Source organism: Topomyia yanbarensis, chromosome 1 (genome assembly GCF_030247195.1).
Source record: "Topomyia yanbarensis strain Yona2022 chromosome 1, ASM3024719v1, whole genome shotgun sequence".
NCBI classification, from domain to species: Eukaryota; Metazoa; Arthropoda; class Insecta; order Diptera; family Culicidae; genus Topomyia; species Topomyia yanbarensis.
The window spans coordinates 207,877,444-207,895,057 of NC_080670.1; the positions used below are offsets into that span (position 1 = coordinate 207,877,444).

At 39.9% G+C, this 17,614-nt stretch overlaps 3 protein-coding genes across 6 annotated transcripts; 2 read left to right on the forward strand and 1 right to left on the reverse strand.

Annotated features, from left to right (window-relative positions):
• The first annotated feature begins 867 nt into the window (after positions 1 to 867).
• On the forward strand, positions 868 to 14,419 carry LOC131689860 (prostaglandin reductase 1-like). Of its 4 annotated transcripts, none has more exons than XM_058975224.1 (3): positions 868 to 1,458; positions 13,241 to 13,459; positions 13,518 to 14,419. In XM_058975224.1, exons 2-3 carry the CDS (start codon positions 13,351 to 13,353, stop codon positions 14,399 to 14,401), a joined length of 993 nt encoding a protein of 330 aa, XP_058831207.1. In that variant the 5' UTR covers positions 868 to 1,458; positions 13,241 to 13,350; the 3' UTR covers positions 14,402 to 14,419. The 4 variants fall into 4 exon arrangements, with proteins under 4 accessions (XP_058831207.1, XP_058831214.1, XP_058831198.1 ...); XM_058975231.1 differs by having other exon boundaries at positions 868 to 1,036; XM_058975215.1 differs by lacking the exon at positions 868 to 1,458 and adding an exon at positions 10,206 to 10,593.
• Positions 14,420 to 14,571: 152 nt separating this feature from the next.
• LOC131689894 (cytochrome c oxidase copper chaperone) lies at positions 14,572 to 15,332 on the forward strand. The gene is made up of 3 exons (XM_058975254.1): positions 14,572 to 14,729; positions 14,810 to 14,982; positions 15,043 to 15,332. Exons 2-3 carry the CDS (start codon positions 14,834 to 14,836, stop codon positions 15,125 to 15,127), a joined length of 234 nt encoding a protein of 77 aa, XP_058831237.1. The 5' UTR covers positions 14,572 to 14,729; positions 14,810 to 14,833; the 3' UTR covers positions 15,128 to 15,332.
• On the reverse strand, positions 15,327 to 16,351 carry LOC131689885 (protein CWC15 homolog). Its single transcript, XM_058975242.1, has 2 exons — positions 16,118 to 16,351; positions 15,327 to 16,054 (listed from the first exon to the last, which is right to left on the reverse strand). Exons 1-2 carry the CDS (start codon positions 16,246 to 16,248, stop codon positions 15,490 to 15,492), a joined length of 696 nt encoding a protein of 231 aa, XP_058831225.1. The 5' UTR covers positions 16,249 to 16,351; the 3' UTR covers positions 15,327 to 15,489.
• Positions 16,352 to 17,614: the final 1,263 nt, after the last annotated feature.

Here is a 17,614-nt window from a genome sequence, read left to right on the forward strand (position 1 = left end):
TAGCTTAGTCCAGGCACTAAGTAAGCATCGGATTCTGATGAGACGAAGTCGAAACGCAAATTTCGTAACTAATTTAGTCCAGAATATTCTAGTTGTATCAACTTTATATATTTATTTTGCTTCCATCAGTACAATCCACGTGTTCAGCTAAAGTGAAATGTTTTCTACTCTACCAGTCAACGCCTCCTTCGATGAAGTGGGCCATAATAACCAGAGATGCCAGGTACTTTTTTCAAATGTCTGCAATAATAATTTTAAAAGTCTGGGAAGTACAAAAAATGTCAGGAAAGCTAGTGTAACCAAAAGCCTTTATATTCAAAAATCTGCAAATATCTGCAACAAAACATAAAAATCTGCAAATATCTGCAACCAAACTAGAAAATCTGCAAATATCTGCGTCATCCAAAAAATCTGCAGCTTAAATTAAAAGTCTGCGAATTTGCAGACTTGTCTGCAAATCTGGCATCTCTGATAATAACCATCTCAACCATAACTTTTTGAATTCTCATGACATACTAGTTTCTAACAAATTCGTATAAATTTCTCGACGAAACTTTTCAGCTGATTGAAGTTAAATGGACCTCGGAAGCTGCTTAAACCGATATTATAAGATCGTACGATTGGGACGACTTCAAACGAGTAGCTTAAGTTTCTATTTACGTTCTATTTCTTTTCACGAGTAGTACTCCAAATCTACCAAATATGTATACCAAAGATTTGCTCGTACATTGGAGCTGTTAGATGATTTCATCATCATATGTATAGGATAATCTGCTGAATCACACCGGTTGTACACAATGTTTCGCACCACTGATAGCTGAATGAGCGGGAACACAGATTTCTGTTTTGCGAAATTATTTCAGATGTGTTTGACAAGTTGGGTTTGTTAGAACTATATAGACCTACCGATGTGAACATTCTTAGCATAACCACATTGAACAAGAACAATCATTAGTTGTAAACTTGTAAGAAGAGACAAAAATCGGTGAACAAGAATTTACGTCGAAAACAACGATTTCCTATTCAGTGAATGCAGGTTGGACCCGTAGTAGATAACATTCAGGCGACTCGGTGTGAAACAATATTCAAGGTCAATCGCGTGATGCGCAGAAGTGTAAAAATTATCACGAGTATAATGTTTTTAGTAATACGTGTGTGCTATCTTCCGATTCCTATAGTTTTTTTCCCCTTCAATAATGACGAAGCAGTTTTGTCACCTATTCTCAAGAACCGATGTCCGAGTCAAATTTTAATGTGTGTTAAGATGCTTTATGATTAAGAGAAGTCGCAGTTTTAAGTCATGAGTAACGACGGGCTGAAACAAACCAAGATGTTTCGACCATTAAAGGCATGCAGATTGTAGTATTTTTCGCCATCCTAGAAGCTAGAATCTATTTTGAGCCACTAGTATTTTGAACACGAAAAAAAATATTTGTGCGTCTGTTATCTGTGCAGAAGGTGAGTCATACCCATGACATTGCATTTGGACTTATCGCGCTACAATCATGATTTCTGACCTGCCTTCTGATAGCTGATAGATTCATTTTCCCCCTTGATAGGCTGTTAAGGTGGGGGCAGCCAGATTTCATAATTTCGAAATCAGAGGGATAAGACTTATCACTGACAATGGAGCGTATACGACTTGAGCATCCAAACCAATTTATAACTACGTGTACATGAGCGTTTTTTTAATTATTGGGGGCGGGGGCGTTTGTAAAATCGTGTGGCCTACACTGCCTTGCTCATAAGACGTTAGTAACCCTTATTTTTATAATAGTTTTGTTATGCCCTATCATGTTCACATCTCTCACAAAGAGACCCTTTTGTTTACTTTCGCTTTTCATTACTACAGAGTAGCTCAGACATCAGGAAATGATTGAATAATTTCATCAGAAATGCAAATGAAGAATTAGTCTAATTATTAGATACTGCCTTAAAAAGTACTCGAGATTTTCATCAATAAAATCGTTAGTGTTCGCTTTGTTCAGCACTGAGACATCGAGAATAAATTGAATCAAAAAACTAGGAGTGGGTAATGTCCGGGACGTAACCGCGGTGTTGACGTAGGACTAAACTTGGGCATATCATATGACATTCATGGATAATTTGAACCAATGCACTTTTTGAATGAATGTTTACTGGAAATTTCATGTCGAATGAGATTGCCACATTCACTGATTTTCTAGGACTTGCAAAAACCTTCGGGTTTGTAGATTAATTTGATAAACATTTGCTTATATGAATCACTGGTAAATGTACACAAGAATTGACAGGCGCAAACTTATTAAATGGAACTTTCTAATTCAATTCTTTCTCCATTATGTTTTCATCCTAAAAAGAACGGTTTGTAGATAACTATGTTTGGTGATACCAGACGAGAATCCTTGCTAACGATTCGAACCTTGCCCGAATTCGCATCTGCTGCGTACATACACGAACATTCCCCTTTCGCAGCTCACATCGAATGAGCATTGTATATCGGAATGCGATCTCTTTTATAAACTTCTTAGTGCAGATGGTAGTCCATCCCTTTGTGCGACAAATGAAAATATTTTCATCATTCCACATTCACTAATGTTCTAGAAAGATTTGCAAAAACCACCATTCAAAGCACGGCTAATTAATGCTTTTACAAAATCATTTCTATCAAAATTTACGGTAAAATCTACGGAATCTACTACACAATTGTTTTAATTATTTCCCAACAAATCGCGCAAAAATCTGTTCCGTACAGCACAGCGCAAATAATTGACGTTGGAAAACAAATCGGCAACTTCAGCTGCCAAACACTTAGAAACGATCGAAGCATTTTTCCGTTAATATCACTTTTTTGACTCAAATTGTTGTAGGTATTTTATTGCTTCCGTCCAATTGGTCAGTTTATTGGTTTTATCGCACATTTTTCGGATATTATTATAGAAAATAACTAACCCGATAAGAGGGAAGTTATTTTCCAAAGCACGAAATGGAAATTTCAATTGTAATTCTTCTGAGAACGATTTTGTGGTCCTAATAAGGACCGTTTGTTGTGAATATTATTTCGCCGTTTCCCGCTCGGCATGATGATTATTCGCTTGGCATGGATAGCGCACAGATTGGTATTTTCCAACAAACTAACCAGGCAGGCCTCGCTGGCTTCTTAAAGGGCCATTACGGCTGAGCTCCGGAAGAGTAGGTTTTGAAATTCTGTGCAATCTCACGGACCAGGCACTGGAAGAGCAGCTTGCGAATTAGTAACTCTGTCCACTTCTGAGAGCAACGAATTTCACGCAGGGCGACGACTGTTCTTGGTTGGCAGCGATAAGGCAGTAGCTATGATTTGGTTGGTGGTCAAAATGCAGCTTCTCGTTGAGCAGCACACGTACGTGTGTTCTGCTCTGTGGCTTACACACGTCTGGCTTTAAGAAAAACTGTGACACCCATATTTATAGGTTTTAGTATTAATGTTGATTCGCATTAAAAGTAGTTTTTGAACTTTTTAAACAAGTTTTACATAGCAAACAAGGTATCAATAGCAAGCGTTGAACGTTTTCCTTTCGATTTATGAAACAAAATTAGTAATTCCTTGAGTAGGAGAAAAGTTATTAGAGTTCAAAGTGTACGTAACGTATCCGTTTTGAAAATTTTGAAATGACACCCAGTATAGTAAAGAAAGACGTAAGTCCTACGTCAAAACGAAGTTAGTTTTTCAAATAGACACATACCTTGAAATACGTTTGCCATTCGTTCCACTGGTCCCAGCAGCTATTCCGCAGAAGTTACACCCCAAAAGGCAGGGATGAAATACTTTCAACCTCCTTACTTTTGACCAACAAACCAAAAACAAAAAACAAACACGATCACAAATCTCTGCTTTTAAATTGAAACAAAAAACTTGCCTTTTCATTGTAAAAACAATAAACTAGAAACACTTTTTTTCCAAATTGCTGGCAAATGGATAGAGCAATTGTATAAATTTAACCTTATTTTCCTACCTTCAACTCAATTTGCTTCCCGTTCCACTGATTCCAGAAGATATTCCACGTACAATACAGCCGAAAAAACTTGTAGATCTCAGCATTAGAGCAAACACAAACACTCCTCACAGAACTCTGCTTTCAAATAAAAAATAAACAAGCCTTCAGATTTAATTGCTTTTTCTCCACCTCCACTAAAACTAGCAGCACTCCTACCCCTTTTTTCTTTCTTAAATCGCTGGCAACTGGTGCGCCACCGACAAAAGTGCGATCGCTCGATCGATCAGTTGCACACATTCACATCCAAAGCTAGAATGAAGACCGACCGGAGACGATACATGAAGCATCACCATCCATGATCATGATTGATCAAATCGCACACAAAATGGCTTCCGCCAAGCTCACACTTTTTTCCTCGATTATTTCAACTTATTTGGGGGGATTTTTAAAACATTTCCAACACATTTACGCACAGCATTGAATATTTAGCGCTTTCTTCCAATTTGAGCACCTTCACACCGTTCGAAAACGACGCCAACACCGCGACGGTATTTCGCCCGGAAAAGCAATACAATGGACTATTTTATCTCAAAAAAACAGAACAGCATTTAGCGGAAAACTTTAATGTGATACCCATTCTAACAGAATTTATTTCCCAAGTGGAACGTAGACGCGGAACACAAAACATCAGAAGCCGTACCGCAGAGACGCGACCGCGACGATGAACTGAACAGCAGACTGAAAAAGTGAAAAGCGAGAAGCTCCAGGTATTAAGAAATCCAAGTACATGTCGGCTGATAGGTGGCGCGCGGTGTGGTGAGCATTTCTCGGCAAGATTTTCAAAAGGTCGTATTGTCATTTCGCCCAAACCGGCACTAAATGTCAAGGCAAATTTAGTGAGTGGAGTATTTGTGAAGACTAACATTTCTGGGCTGGAACAATGTTGCTGTACACGATTTATTCAAAATATAACAATTAAAGACATGCATAAAAATTATTGAATTTTCGAAACAATTTAATGTTTTTTGTAAAATTAAATGTTTAGCAATTGTTTCAAGGAGCGTTGAGCTTTTCGAACTTTTATATTGTATAATATCGGAAGACTGATCATGACATGATAATTTTCTCAATTGGGTCATTAAATGAGAAAATAAAATCTTTTTTATTACATACATCGATAAAGCTGATTTTCGTGATTACAACAATATTTTTTTTCCAACTGAGGAAACGTGAAAATAAAATTTGAATTTAAAATAAAGAAATATGTTGACAGTCTTGATTTGACACTATCAGAAGCATTTGACATATCGAATTTCACGACAAATGATGCCCTGTCAGAAGCAATGAATACATGTTTTCTCGGTTTTTCCGCAGTGCTATTTTAATTTGACATAAACTCCATTCAATGTATTTAATTTTTTTCATTTAGGGTGTTGTCTTGATAGGCCAGATGTAAACAACCAAAGTTTACCTATGTATGGTTGTCTATGTTTACATAAGATTTATTTAAAAAAAAACAAAGAAATCGCTTTTACGTATTGCAACGAAGTTTTTTTGAAATAATGTTGTATGTATATTCGAACTAAAATTTATCGAATGGAACGGAAAAATACATATAGCTTAATGACCCAATTACAAGCTAAAAAACTGACCACGTTATCGATGTTCATTCGCATCCATTTTGGTAAAGGAATATAATGGATAGTTTTCTTTTCATAAGATTTTTTCCGACGACAAACACGCATGGTTACCATATTCAGATATTTTTCATAATTTCTGATCACAGATGATAGATTTTTGCTATATTGATGAACATTTCACGGATGAGATATCGTGATTTTTCACAGATTTTTTGGAAATTTATCACAGATTTTTTTCCTGTTTTAGTCATCATAGATCGCAGAAATTTTTTTTCACCAAAACACTGATTTCAATGAGGCATCCCCGTTAACCAATGTGGCCACCCAGTTAACAATACAGTTTTATAGCACAGTAGAAGTGTTCTTGGAGAAGCAAATCATAAAACTATCAACAAATATAATAGTTTTTATCATAGTTTTAAGCAGGTTTTGAAGACCACTTTGAAGACAAGAATGTATCAAAAATTTTCAGAGAACCTTGGAAAATACTCTCAAGAACATTCTTAAGTATGGACCTCTTTCATCTTAAGAGAGATAGCAGAAACAGTTTTGTAGAGCAATTGGTTTTATATTCGGTTTTAAGAAAATGGGCTTGAAGATATCTTCAAGTGAGCCATAAAACTAAATTTGTTACTTTGAACACTGAGAACTGACATACAAGTAAAGTTTTCAACTTGTGTGAGAAATTAAACTGTCGCTTTGAAATGACAACAGCAAGTAGCAACATGCCACTGGTCGGCGCTTCGATCGGCCAGCAATCGCTATACGGTACTTGTATGCAAAATTGGATACAATGGTGACTCACGCATGCAAACTTGTATGCGATGATTTTCAACATATTTTCATTTAAATGTTTACAAAGGTTTTTCGGAAAAGTTTGTTCTAGCTTATATGTCTGTTCTCTGTGCTTTGAATGCTATGCTATGTAACGAGGCCGCTAGCACCACCCTTAACCAGAGACGGCCGAGAATCAATCATCGACGTAATTTTCTGTAGTCCGCCGCGGGTGTCAAACAGATATTGGAGAGTTTGTGGTAACTACACGCACAGGAACCACCTCGCAATCCGGTACGGCATTGGCAAACGAAATCATCCGACGATTCAGAGGACGAAAACCCGTACTAGCGTTAGTGAAAAGGTGAAGTCTTTCGACAAGAATTTCTTTGTAGAAACACTCCGGAGTTAACAGAAACGTTGGCGAGAGCATGTGACACCATCAGGCCAAGAAAACTGGTAGTACTCAGCACCCTCGGCGCTAGCTGCCTTACAGCTAGAAGACACGCTCATAGAGCTAGCACCGAAGCGGACAGAGAGGTTCGAAATATAATGTTCCGCGCGTCAAGGGACACTCTAAAACATAAGATAAAGCGAAGCTGGCTTTAAAGAATTTGGTCAAAACGCTGACGCCAACCCCTGGAGAGACGTATACCATGTGGCGATGGTGAAGATCAGAGGGCCTGTGACGCCTTTCAGTATGTTCCCTAACCAACTGAAGAGCTCTTCCCGCAGTTCGGCCCAACGATATGGCCAACTACACCGTTTGGCAAAGTAGAGTAAAACAAGGCCGAAGTGATGTAAGTCTCCAACGAGGAACTCGTAACTGTGGCGAAAGTTTTAAAAGGCGAAGAAAGCGTCCAGACTAGATTGAATCACAAATGTTGCATTCAGAGCAACAATCCAGGCATTCTCGGGTATTTTTAGAAAAGTGCTCCAAATGCGAAGGTAACTTCTCTAACAAATGGAAGATACAGAAACATTAAATAGCACATACCAAAACCAGGCAAATATACATTATCATCTAGATCAATATGTCCGCTAGATACGCTCGGGAAACTATTTGAGAGAATTATCCTAATCAATTCCGATTCCGGAAAGACAAGTCTACAGTGGACGCTACTCGGACCGTAATCGAGAGAACTGACAAGGCGCTCATCCAGAAAAGAAGAAGAAATCGATATTGCCCTGCGATATACGCGAAGAAAGTGTTTAATAGTGCGAACGGGGAAGCCATCGTGGAATCACTGAACATAATGCTACCTGTGCAGAATTCTGAGAAACCAATTTCAGAACCAGGTTCTGAATTACGAGACAAACAGGGGACAGGAATCGGTTACGATTTCGGTAGAAGTCTCACCATGCTATATCCTGAATTACACGGTCTAGGATGCATAACGGCATGCTGAGGCTTAAGCAGCCTAAGAGAACAGATCCTCGGATTGTGGACGTCAGCGTTATAACATTAAGAGGGAAATCGCCGGTAAATGTGAATATTTTGGCGATGGAGATAATCGACATGATCGGCAAGGAGTGAAGTTACAGATACCCCTCCATAAAGCGGAGGTGTTACTAGTCTGCAACCGAAATGTGCTGCAGCAAGCATAATCTCGAAGCATGAACTAAAGCAGCTCGGTGTGATGATTGATGACCGGCTGAACTTCAATCTACCTAGTCTACCTGCGTAGACGAAAAGGTACCCAGAGCAATCAACGCTTTAGCCAGCATTATGCCGAATAACAATACAGCACCAAACGATTATAATCAAGTCGCATATCGAAGTAATGAGTAACGTAATGCTGAAATAGAACAAAATGGTTCCACTAATAAATACATGAAGATTATAGTGATTTGCACCCTCTCAGAAAATAACAATCCACTTTGAGCCACTAGTATTTTGACCACAAACCTTAACGTGTAAATCATTTGTGACCCCCTCGGAATTCACGCAAATGGCCCACTGAACGAGCAGCCGCTGGTGCACTAAGACGATTTCGCTAGATTTTCTTAGCAGCGTGCACTCACTGCACTAACGCGACTTCCGGAAGGTTAAACTTTTACAAGAAAGAAATGTGAGCGTCTGTTATCTGTGCAAAATTTGAATCATGACCATGACGATGCATTTCGATTTATCGCTCGGTAATCATAATTTCTGACCTACCTTCTGATAGCTGATAGCCCATTTTACTCTTTGGTAGACGGCTGAGGCCTAGGGTAGGAGCTTCCGGATTCTATAAATTCGTAACCAGTGGGACAAGACGTTAGTATCTTAAGTTAACACTGACCATGCAGCGTGTAGGATAGCGTTAGCGTACTTGCGTGTTCATACCAATTTTAAATTATGTGTGCATGAGCGTTTTTAAATTACTGAATGCGGGAAGATGGCGGCCTACATCGTTTTGCTCGTAATACGTTAACAATGAGAGAATTGTTTGTTTACCTTCTCTTTTGATTACCACAGAATCATCACAACATATTACAATTATTTACTAGTTCAGATGGATTGAGACCTAAGGGGCAAATGAAGAAATGACTGGATAATTAACAGAAGAGAATACTACAATAGTTCTAAATACTGGTCGTAGCGGTTCGTATCCAAAAAAGAACAGAAGAGAAAATAAAGAACGAGTCTAATTATTAGATGCTATCTGAAAAAGCACCCGAGATTTTGATCAATAAAATCGTTAGTTTGTTTGCTCATGTAGGATTTGCTATATTCAGCATTGCGACATCGATAATAAATTGTTGCGTTGCGTTCTGACGATGATTTTGGCGGATTGCACACAGACTTCATCATGTATGACTGCTGATTATCTAATAAGAGTTGCTTAGGAAGTGGTAAGTAGGAATTCATACCAATCCAACCCATATTAAAACCTCAACACATGATAGCCATCATTGCCGGCCGCACCCATCGCCATCGTTCACTGGGAATGATAAAGGATAAGGTCGACGGAAAGTGTTGATGCTCCACCTACTTAACGGAAGGACGACGATTCATTAGACTCTTCCATAGGTGTTCAGCATTGAGACATCGATAATAAATTGTATCGAAAAACGAAGTTGGTTTTTCAAATAAGAAACATACCTTGAAATACGATTGCCACTCGTTCCACTGGTTCCAGCAGCTATTCCACAAAAGCTACTCTAAAACGCTGGGATGAAATGCTTTCAAAACCCATACTTTTGAGTAACAAATCGGACACAAACACGATCACAAATCTCTGCTTTTAAATTTTAAAACTTCAGGAAAATTGCTTTTTCTTCAACAAGCAACTAAACTGGCAGCATTTTCTTATTAATCGCTGGCAACCTGGCGCACCGGTAAGAATAAATATAACAAAAAAACAAATAATGCACCTTGAACTCAGCTTTTTTCCGTTCCACTGGTTCCAGCAGGTATTCCATGTAGGGTACAGCACAAAACGGCATGAAGAAACAGCTCCAAAACCCGTACATTCGCCCAACAAAACACGCAAACACCATTCACAGAACTCTGCTTTTAAATAAAACCCTGATTTAGCAAAATGATTGCTTTTCTTCACTTACAATAAAACTAGCAGCACTTCTGCAAAAGCTTTCCATTTTAAATCGCTGGCAACTTGTCACACCGCGACAACTACGATCGCTGAATCGATCAGTCGCAGGGTCGCACATTCACATCCAATGCTAGAATGGGGATGGCGCATCAACCACCACCATCTTCTGTAGCGATTGGGATGAACAACTTTTTTCCACTTTCCGATACACGATCGACCACGCCGCGCACAAAATGGTTTCCATCAAGCATTTTCTTGAATTATTTGAACACACTTTTTCCTCAATTATATGCATATATCTTGAGGGGATTCACATTTTTATCACAATATGCAATACTTTTTCGCATAATACTGCATATTTACCTTTTTATTTCGATCCGAAAACAGTTTTCTATTATCTTTTCACTGTGCGTAAAAACGACGCCAATATCGCGGCGGTATTTTGCTCCTCGGAATTGCAACAAAATGCTCTATTTCATTCTCGAAAACTGAGCAGAACAAATAAACTTCACTGTGATATATTTCCTATCAGAATTATTTCGCGAAAATAACGTAAACGCGGAACAAAGAAACCCAAAACCGTACCGTAGACGCGATCGACGATGAACTGAGCGAGCGGCAGTGAAAAAAGCTCCGGTATTGAGAAATCGAAGCGCATGTCGGCTGATAGATGGCTTCGCAGTGGTGAGTATTTGTTGGCTGGGTTTTCAAAAGGTCGTATGGTCATTTTGCTCGAATAGAGAAAAATATGATTTTGGCGTATGGCGAGCATGCATAGAGAACTTCTTGTAAACATTGATGGTATGTTTTTTATAGCCGGCTTACTTTTCTTTTGCTGTAAATTTTATGCATTGATCATATTCGGGTAATCCACTCATTGAAAGCTTACCACAAAATACATAAAAATTATAGCAGAATAAACGAGACAGGAATAGAAAAATCTGGGACTGGACGTGCGGGTACGAGAAAACCTAACGTCAATGTCAATGGGAGCCAGAACGAGTGGCTATGCGAGACGAAAGATAAAATGAATAGAAAAAGAAAACATATATCCGCCGGTCCCGTCCATATATTCACTGATCGAATCATGCTCCAGAATATTGCAAGTACCTGGGGCAATAAATGTCAAGCTAATGAGTCTATGATATGTAGAAGTTAAGACAAATCAAGGCAACTAGTAATACGATTTCGGGAGCCAGCTCGGAGCCAATTTGACGTGTTCGAATTTGACTGTTGTGCTGCTGCTGCTTTGCTTATATAATTTTAATTATAGTTCCAGTCTAAACCCGATCATTCCCTTTTCCAACTGTTTGAAACCATTATCTCAAACTAAAAACTTAATTCTAAAGCTCCAGATGAATGTTTGCTAGCTTTCTAGTGATAGATTACAAAATCGGAAGGAGATGAATAGATAAACGGTGAGCCCTTCCTAGTCGATACGTTCCGTTGCGGAATTTATAGCGGACCCTACACGAGCAGAAATGTTTGCAATTAATTGATTATTGATCAATATATTGATGGTGTAAGGGTATCTTTAAAATATTGGTCGTGTAGAAATCAAATGGGATTGACGTATTGAAGCAGTTTTGTCAATATTTTTATTGACAATATTCTTGTCTCGTGTAGGGTCCGCTTATCGTCTATTTTGACAGGGCGTGCTACGATTTTACAGACTAGTAAGAATCCTTTCCAGCTGGGATTTGTTTTGTGGTATTATGCGAGGAAAACAGATCGAAATGGTGAGTTAAATGGAAGTAATCATGTGAAAAAAAACTCATCCCAGAGGCAGGATTCTAACCTGCAACCCATGGGACTATGGCCCAATGCACTAGCCGTTATGTTATCCCAGGAAGAACACACGATTATCTCATTGGATTGGAGGTTGGAAATCCTGTCTCAGGGGCGATTTTTTCACACTCACCATCTCGATCTTTTTTTCTCGTTGGATACCGCCAAAAATTAGTACTTACGGCCAAATCTAACTCCAATAAAAATTAATTAATTGCTTCCTGACTGGCTCGAACTCGACGTATGTTCAGGCCAGCCAGAAATAGGCTTAATGAGACCATCTGAATCACCAGACTAGGGAAAGGTGCGATATATGCATTAACGACTACTAATCGATAATAAATATTACAAGCAGGGTGCTCGGGACACCAAAACCTTGGAAGGACTCAGAACCTACTGCAACAGTTGGTAGAGCGAACTGTGGAATACGGTTTTAAAACTGGATTGTTCCGCTTATGAAGACTTTTAATGACCTTGGCCCCAACCCTTTGCTAGGTTAATAATCGAATAAGCTAGCCCCGTCCTCGGAAGTAAGCCAAGTAAGACCGATAGTGTCAAACAAGGACTAGTTTAAATTTTCGTACAGTCCATAAAAAATTGTTCTGAATTTTTCTGGTAGGTAAATATATATTGTTGCTTTTGGAAAGTAAAGTTCTATTCCAGGCTCTGTCGATATATTCTTTCGTGGAGAAAAAATTAGGTAAAACTATTTTTTCGTCATTAAGAAGAAAATTGTTTGAAACCATCTTTTCGTGAGAGTAGCATAAAACCTATAACTAAATAAGATATAAAATATGCTTTTCGACTCATCAGGATCCGACACGAACTTACTGAAAGCACCGGATTTTCTTACGGGACATCAAAAAAATCTAGGGGTTTGCTCAGAAACACAAATAATGTATTTGTTTATGGAGCTAGCGTCAATCCGGCGCTTGCTTAGTCCTGTCACTAAGTTAGTGTCAGATTCTGATGAAACAATGTCGAAAATTCCATACCTAATTTAATATATACATACTTTCAAAACGACGCGCTTAAAACTGTATCTTCTGGCAGCTGGGAAACGTTATCATAGCAATTCAAAATCACCTGGTTTATTAGTGGTACTACTATGTATTATTGAACTGTATTTGACGAGCCGCTTATCTTAGAGCCTCCAACAAGTAAACAAAATGATTTTGCATTCGGTATCTGGTCTGCTGCATTAGGGTGTTGTGTCTATTTTATATACATTATGTATTTTGGTCAATACTCCTGCTCATCCTGCAAACATTGAGTTGTGTATCAACATGCTTGACCATTTTTGAGCAGCTGTAGAATATTGATGAAGAGGTTTGGATCTCGCTGAAAATCTTTGAATTGACAGCTCCAATTCTCATCCTATAAACCGTATACCTTCCCAGTAGTCGATTAACTTACTTTCAGATTCAAATGAAATATGGTACCAATTTGAACCTGATAAAAATGATGATTATCACCATTCCATTTCTTCCACAAACAAGTTTTTATCAGTTTTTTGCTTGTCCTCTTCACACAAATGCATCAGACCAGCACGTCTTGCCATTGCCACACCTAAAATTGCGTTTCAGTCGGGCACTAACACGCACAACAGGCACAGCCTCTCCTCCATCGTTCGATGTCAGCATCTCGTACACCATGGTGTACACTGCCAAAAAATGGATCTACGCACGGGTCTTCAGTGGCGAACCGAAACTGGATGACTTCCGTCTCGAGGAGGAAATCATGCCCGAAATCGAGGAAGGAGGTAAAACAATCTATTGTAATTATAACAGCTTAATGTTCTCTTCCGAATGCACCCACAGAATTTCTCGCGCGAGCGGAATTCCTCAGCGTAGACCCCTACATGCGCATCTACATTCTGCCCTACCCGGTCGGATCGGTCATGATCGGTGGCCAGATAGCGCAGGTACTGGAAAGCCGCAATCCGGATTTCCCCGTCGGGGCGTACGTTTTCGGCCAGTTCGGCTGGAGGACGTATTCGATCTGTAACCCGGTGGGGATCGAAACCCGGAAACCGTACGTGTTGCCAGATTTCCGTTCACTGCCGCGATCGCTTGGCATCGGAGTTCTGGGGACGGTTGGCAATTCGGCCTACTTTGGAGTGCAGGAAATTTGCCGCCCGAAGCCGGGTGAAACAATGGTGGTCAGTGGAGCGGCCGGTGCCGTGGGAAGCATTGTTGGACAGATCGGTAAGATCAAGGGATGTTCGGTGATCGGATTAGCCGGTACGGATGAGAAGTGTGCTTGGCTGAAGGAGATTGGATTTGATGGTGCGATTAACTACCGGACAGCGGATGTGCGGAAGGAATTGAAATTGGCTGCTCCGGGCGGGGTGGATTGTTACTTCGACAATGTTGGTGGGGAAATTTCGGCGATCGTTCGACGACAGATGAAGATGTATGGACGGATTGCCGTTTGCGGGACCATTTCAATGTACAACGACAAACCGGTCCGGGTTGAAGACCCCCAGAGGGATTTCGTGGGCAGGCAACTGCTACAGGAAGGATTCAGCGTGCATCGCTGGACGGACAGGTGGTTTGAAGGGATCGAGCAAAATCTAAAATGGATTCAGCAGGGCCGGTTGAAATTCAGGGAGACCGTAACGGAAGGCTTTGAAAAGATGCCGCTGGCATTTATCGAGATGATGCGCGGTGGTAATATTGGAAAGGCTATTGTTAAAGTTTAATAAAAACGCTTGTAAATATATTGAGATTATTTGGGAACGGAAAATGACTAATTTATTGTGAAATATTTTAGTTGATTCCAACAATTTCACCCTATAACGAAAATGTAAATAAATCCGGGAGATGGATTCTAATAGTCAGCTCAATTTATGTTCAACCCTGTAAACATTCTGACAAGTGAACAGCTGTCAAACGATACCCGGCCTGCATTCGAAGAATCGCAGCAGACTTTTTCTCGTGATCTACTTGGTTGGTGGTGTAAAACAAGAAAAACAACCTCGATTCCGAAAAAATCCAGTTTTCCGTTCAATCTTCGCACCATCTGGATAGGTAGGCACATTTTTCTATACCTGCAGAAAACATTATCGCTTAATTTTCATCGTGACGACGCTATTTTTTTTAAATTGAAGTTTGAGTCAGAACAGACTAAAACAATGAGAAATAACGTGAGTGCAAGTCCTGTCGCTGCTCTACCTGCCGTCGGCGAGTCTCCGCGTTCTTCGGCTGCCGATGCGAAATCGGAAAAGCCAAAGTGCAAAGCCTGCTGTGCCTGTCCAGAGACCAAGCGGGCTCGCGATTCCTGGTAAGCCACGGCGTTTCATGATCGCGGAAATAATGGTTATATAATTTTTCCTCTTTACAGCATAATGGAGCGGGGCGAGGAGAACTGCGGGGAACTTATTGAAAAACATAAACAATGCATGCGAGACATGGGATTCAACATCTAGATTATGCTGACGGTCCAGTAATGGGCGTAGATTTACGTGAACACTTAGGAATGGGAAATCCTTTTCTAATTAGGAGCTGCATTGTAAATATAGCAATTAAAAGGTAATTGCATTAATTTATTTTTTACTGGTTAGTAAAACCATCTGTTAAGTGGTTAGTACTTAAAATTTGGTTGTATAAATAAACAATTTGAGGACATCAGAATTTATTATTGTTTTATTGATTACGATATAAACACAGTTAATATACTAGTGCAAGGAAACAAGTTCTTTTTATAGTTCTGTAATGGAAATTCAGCATACTACTTACAATCAATTATTGAACATTATCATATGAAAGAAAATTACACATTACATCTATCTTACTTAATGTACTTATCCATAAACTTTTTGTGAAACTCGGACCGCAGCGAGTCGTTGATAAACTGAGCACCTTTCTTGTCCGGTTCCGAACGAGCACAGTTCTTAAAAACCACATCATCATCCCATCGCCGCTTAACCTTCAATTCCGCCTTAGCCGTGGAGGCATAGTTCAACAATGGATTCCCGGACAAAATATTCTCCATCCTGATGCGTTCCTCTTCGTGTCGTTTTTCAAGTTCCTTCTTCGTTGTTTCCTGTGCCCGCTCCCGCTTGATTTTGTTCAACTCCGCCAACAGTGCCGCCGTATCGTCCTCATCCGAATCCGAGTCGGAATTGTCACTCTCCACCGGATCATCCGCGTCCAGGTTCTGCGCAGTTGAATCAGTTTTCTGTCGCTTGCTGCTGTTATTGCTGTTGGCTTCGATGGCACGTCGAACCACCGATGATGGAGGTGCCGACGAGGCGGGTTTGCTGCTACCCGGTTTCGTCTCACGTTCGCGTTTTTCCAGCTCTTCACGGAAATCACGGCTGCGTAGTTCCTCGGTGGTGCCCTGACCGGGATCCCTGCGAAACGAACGACACAATGAAAATGTTTCGATTTATTAACAAAGGTAACCAATTCCATACCTATATTTGAGTTTGGTGTGCGCTGGGAGATCTCTGCTGCTGTATTGTTTGGATAGAGCACTGAGATCCTTTTCACCGCGGCCACTGCCACCCCGGGCTGGATCGAAGGTTGGTCGAGCAGCAGTCGTCATTTGAAATTAATAACTTTACTATTTCAGAACGTAAAAAACTCGCGAACGATTTTTGACGAATATTCTTTGTTTTTTTGGTGCTTCGACTGTCATGTAAATAGACCAAGAGCTGATGGTATGCGACAAAGGGGAACGGCCAAGTCGGTATTATAAGTCAATCTTGTCGAATCAGTCGATAAGATTGACTTATACCGATGTTGGTTGCAAACCCGTACGCAAAAAAATGTAATTCAAGTACTAATAAATTATTAAAATTCTGCAAAATTTCCCAAGCGGGAATTTTTTTGTAGCAAGACCAAATTTTTTGTTCATGTTGGCATAATATCTAACATAAAATTTGGGTCTTTTTTGTTGTAACGACATTTAATATGCAAGGGACTAGCAGGTGTGAAATATTACTAAAAGCCTTAGTATACAAGGAAGAGCAGGGAGTTGAAGTAAGAAAGTTTAGAAACGCGTGGAATGGAATCATATGAGCAAGCTTAGAGTTTTCCGACGACTTAACCTTTTGTCTTCTACCGCAGGAGTCAGAATATTTTGGCACATTTAAATGCGAATCACCTGAGTCTATGGCATGTCCGAACAAGCGTAAAATCACTTAGTAACTTAAGCTGTCGGTTCCTGTGTCATTGTTACGACATAATCGCCATCGTTGAGAAATGGCTTAACACACCTTATTACCTTAGACGGTTTTAATCTGTCCGCAAAGAAAGGGCAACTAGCTCACAAAAGATTTCTTTATCCTAGAAGAGTCTCAGTTTCATCCGGCTGCCACCACTTCAGCAGATCAACAGCATCACAAATGACAACGACCGCGCTCTCGATCATTTTACGTTCAATGTTGGTCCGAGTTTAAATTTTTGAATATCTACTTCAAGAGCTGCCGATTATGCTAGTATGCTGGATGTGATGCAAGACCGACGGAATCCCAATCTAGATTGTGATGATGTAAACATAGCTACACAAACCTTCTGCAATATTTTGAATTACCTGACCGATAGCAATGTCCTGGAGATAATTAATGATCAAAAAAAACTAAAAACAGCTCTGAACGAGTCGCGCTGTTTAGCAAACATCGCACGCTGCCACTAAGAAATCACGACTCTAAACAATTGAGTGTACATTGTTTCACCACTGTTTCTCTACGAATGAAGAATGCCAATGCAAGTTGAAATCAGTCCCAAAATCTTTCAGGAAGTGAAATTATCTTCCGTTGTTGTCGTCGAAACCGTATTGGCGGACCAGAGTGCAACTGCCACCAGTAGTGTACCTCAACTTGAACGTTCGATAAATGAAGTTCAAGTGATCAATTATCATATTATCTTAGCTGCACCCAAGCTAAAAATAGAGTCTTCTTCTGGTCCAA

Excerpts from the sequence above, each read along its gene's own strand:
- LOC131689860 (XM_058975207.1), top strand. The coding sequence starts at position 13,126 with ATGAAATATGGTACCAATTTGAACCTGATAAAAATGATGATTATCACC. Across the intron at positions 13,460-13,517 it reads GCCCGAAATCGAGGAAGGAG|AATTTCTCGCGCGAGCGGAA; the intron begins GTAAAACAATCT and ends ATGCACCCACAG.
- LOC131689894 (XM_058975254.1), top strand. The coding sequence starts at position 14,834 with ATGAGAAATAACGTGAGTGCAAGTCCTGTCGCTGCTCTACCTGCCGTC. Across the intron at positions 14,983-15,042 it reads AAGCGGGCTCGCGATTCCTG|CATAATGGAGCGGGGCGAGG; the intron begins GTAAGCCACGGC and ends TCCTCTTTACAG.
- LOC131689885 (XM_058975242.1), bottom strand. The coding sequence starts at position 16,248 with ATGACGACTGCTGCTCGACCAACCTTCGATCCAGCCCGGGGTGGCAGT. Across the intron at positions 16,055-16,117 it reads CACACCAAACTCAAATATAG|GGATCCCGGTCAGGGCACCA; the intron begins GTATGGAATTGG and ends TTCGTTTCGCAG.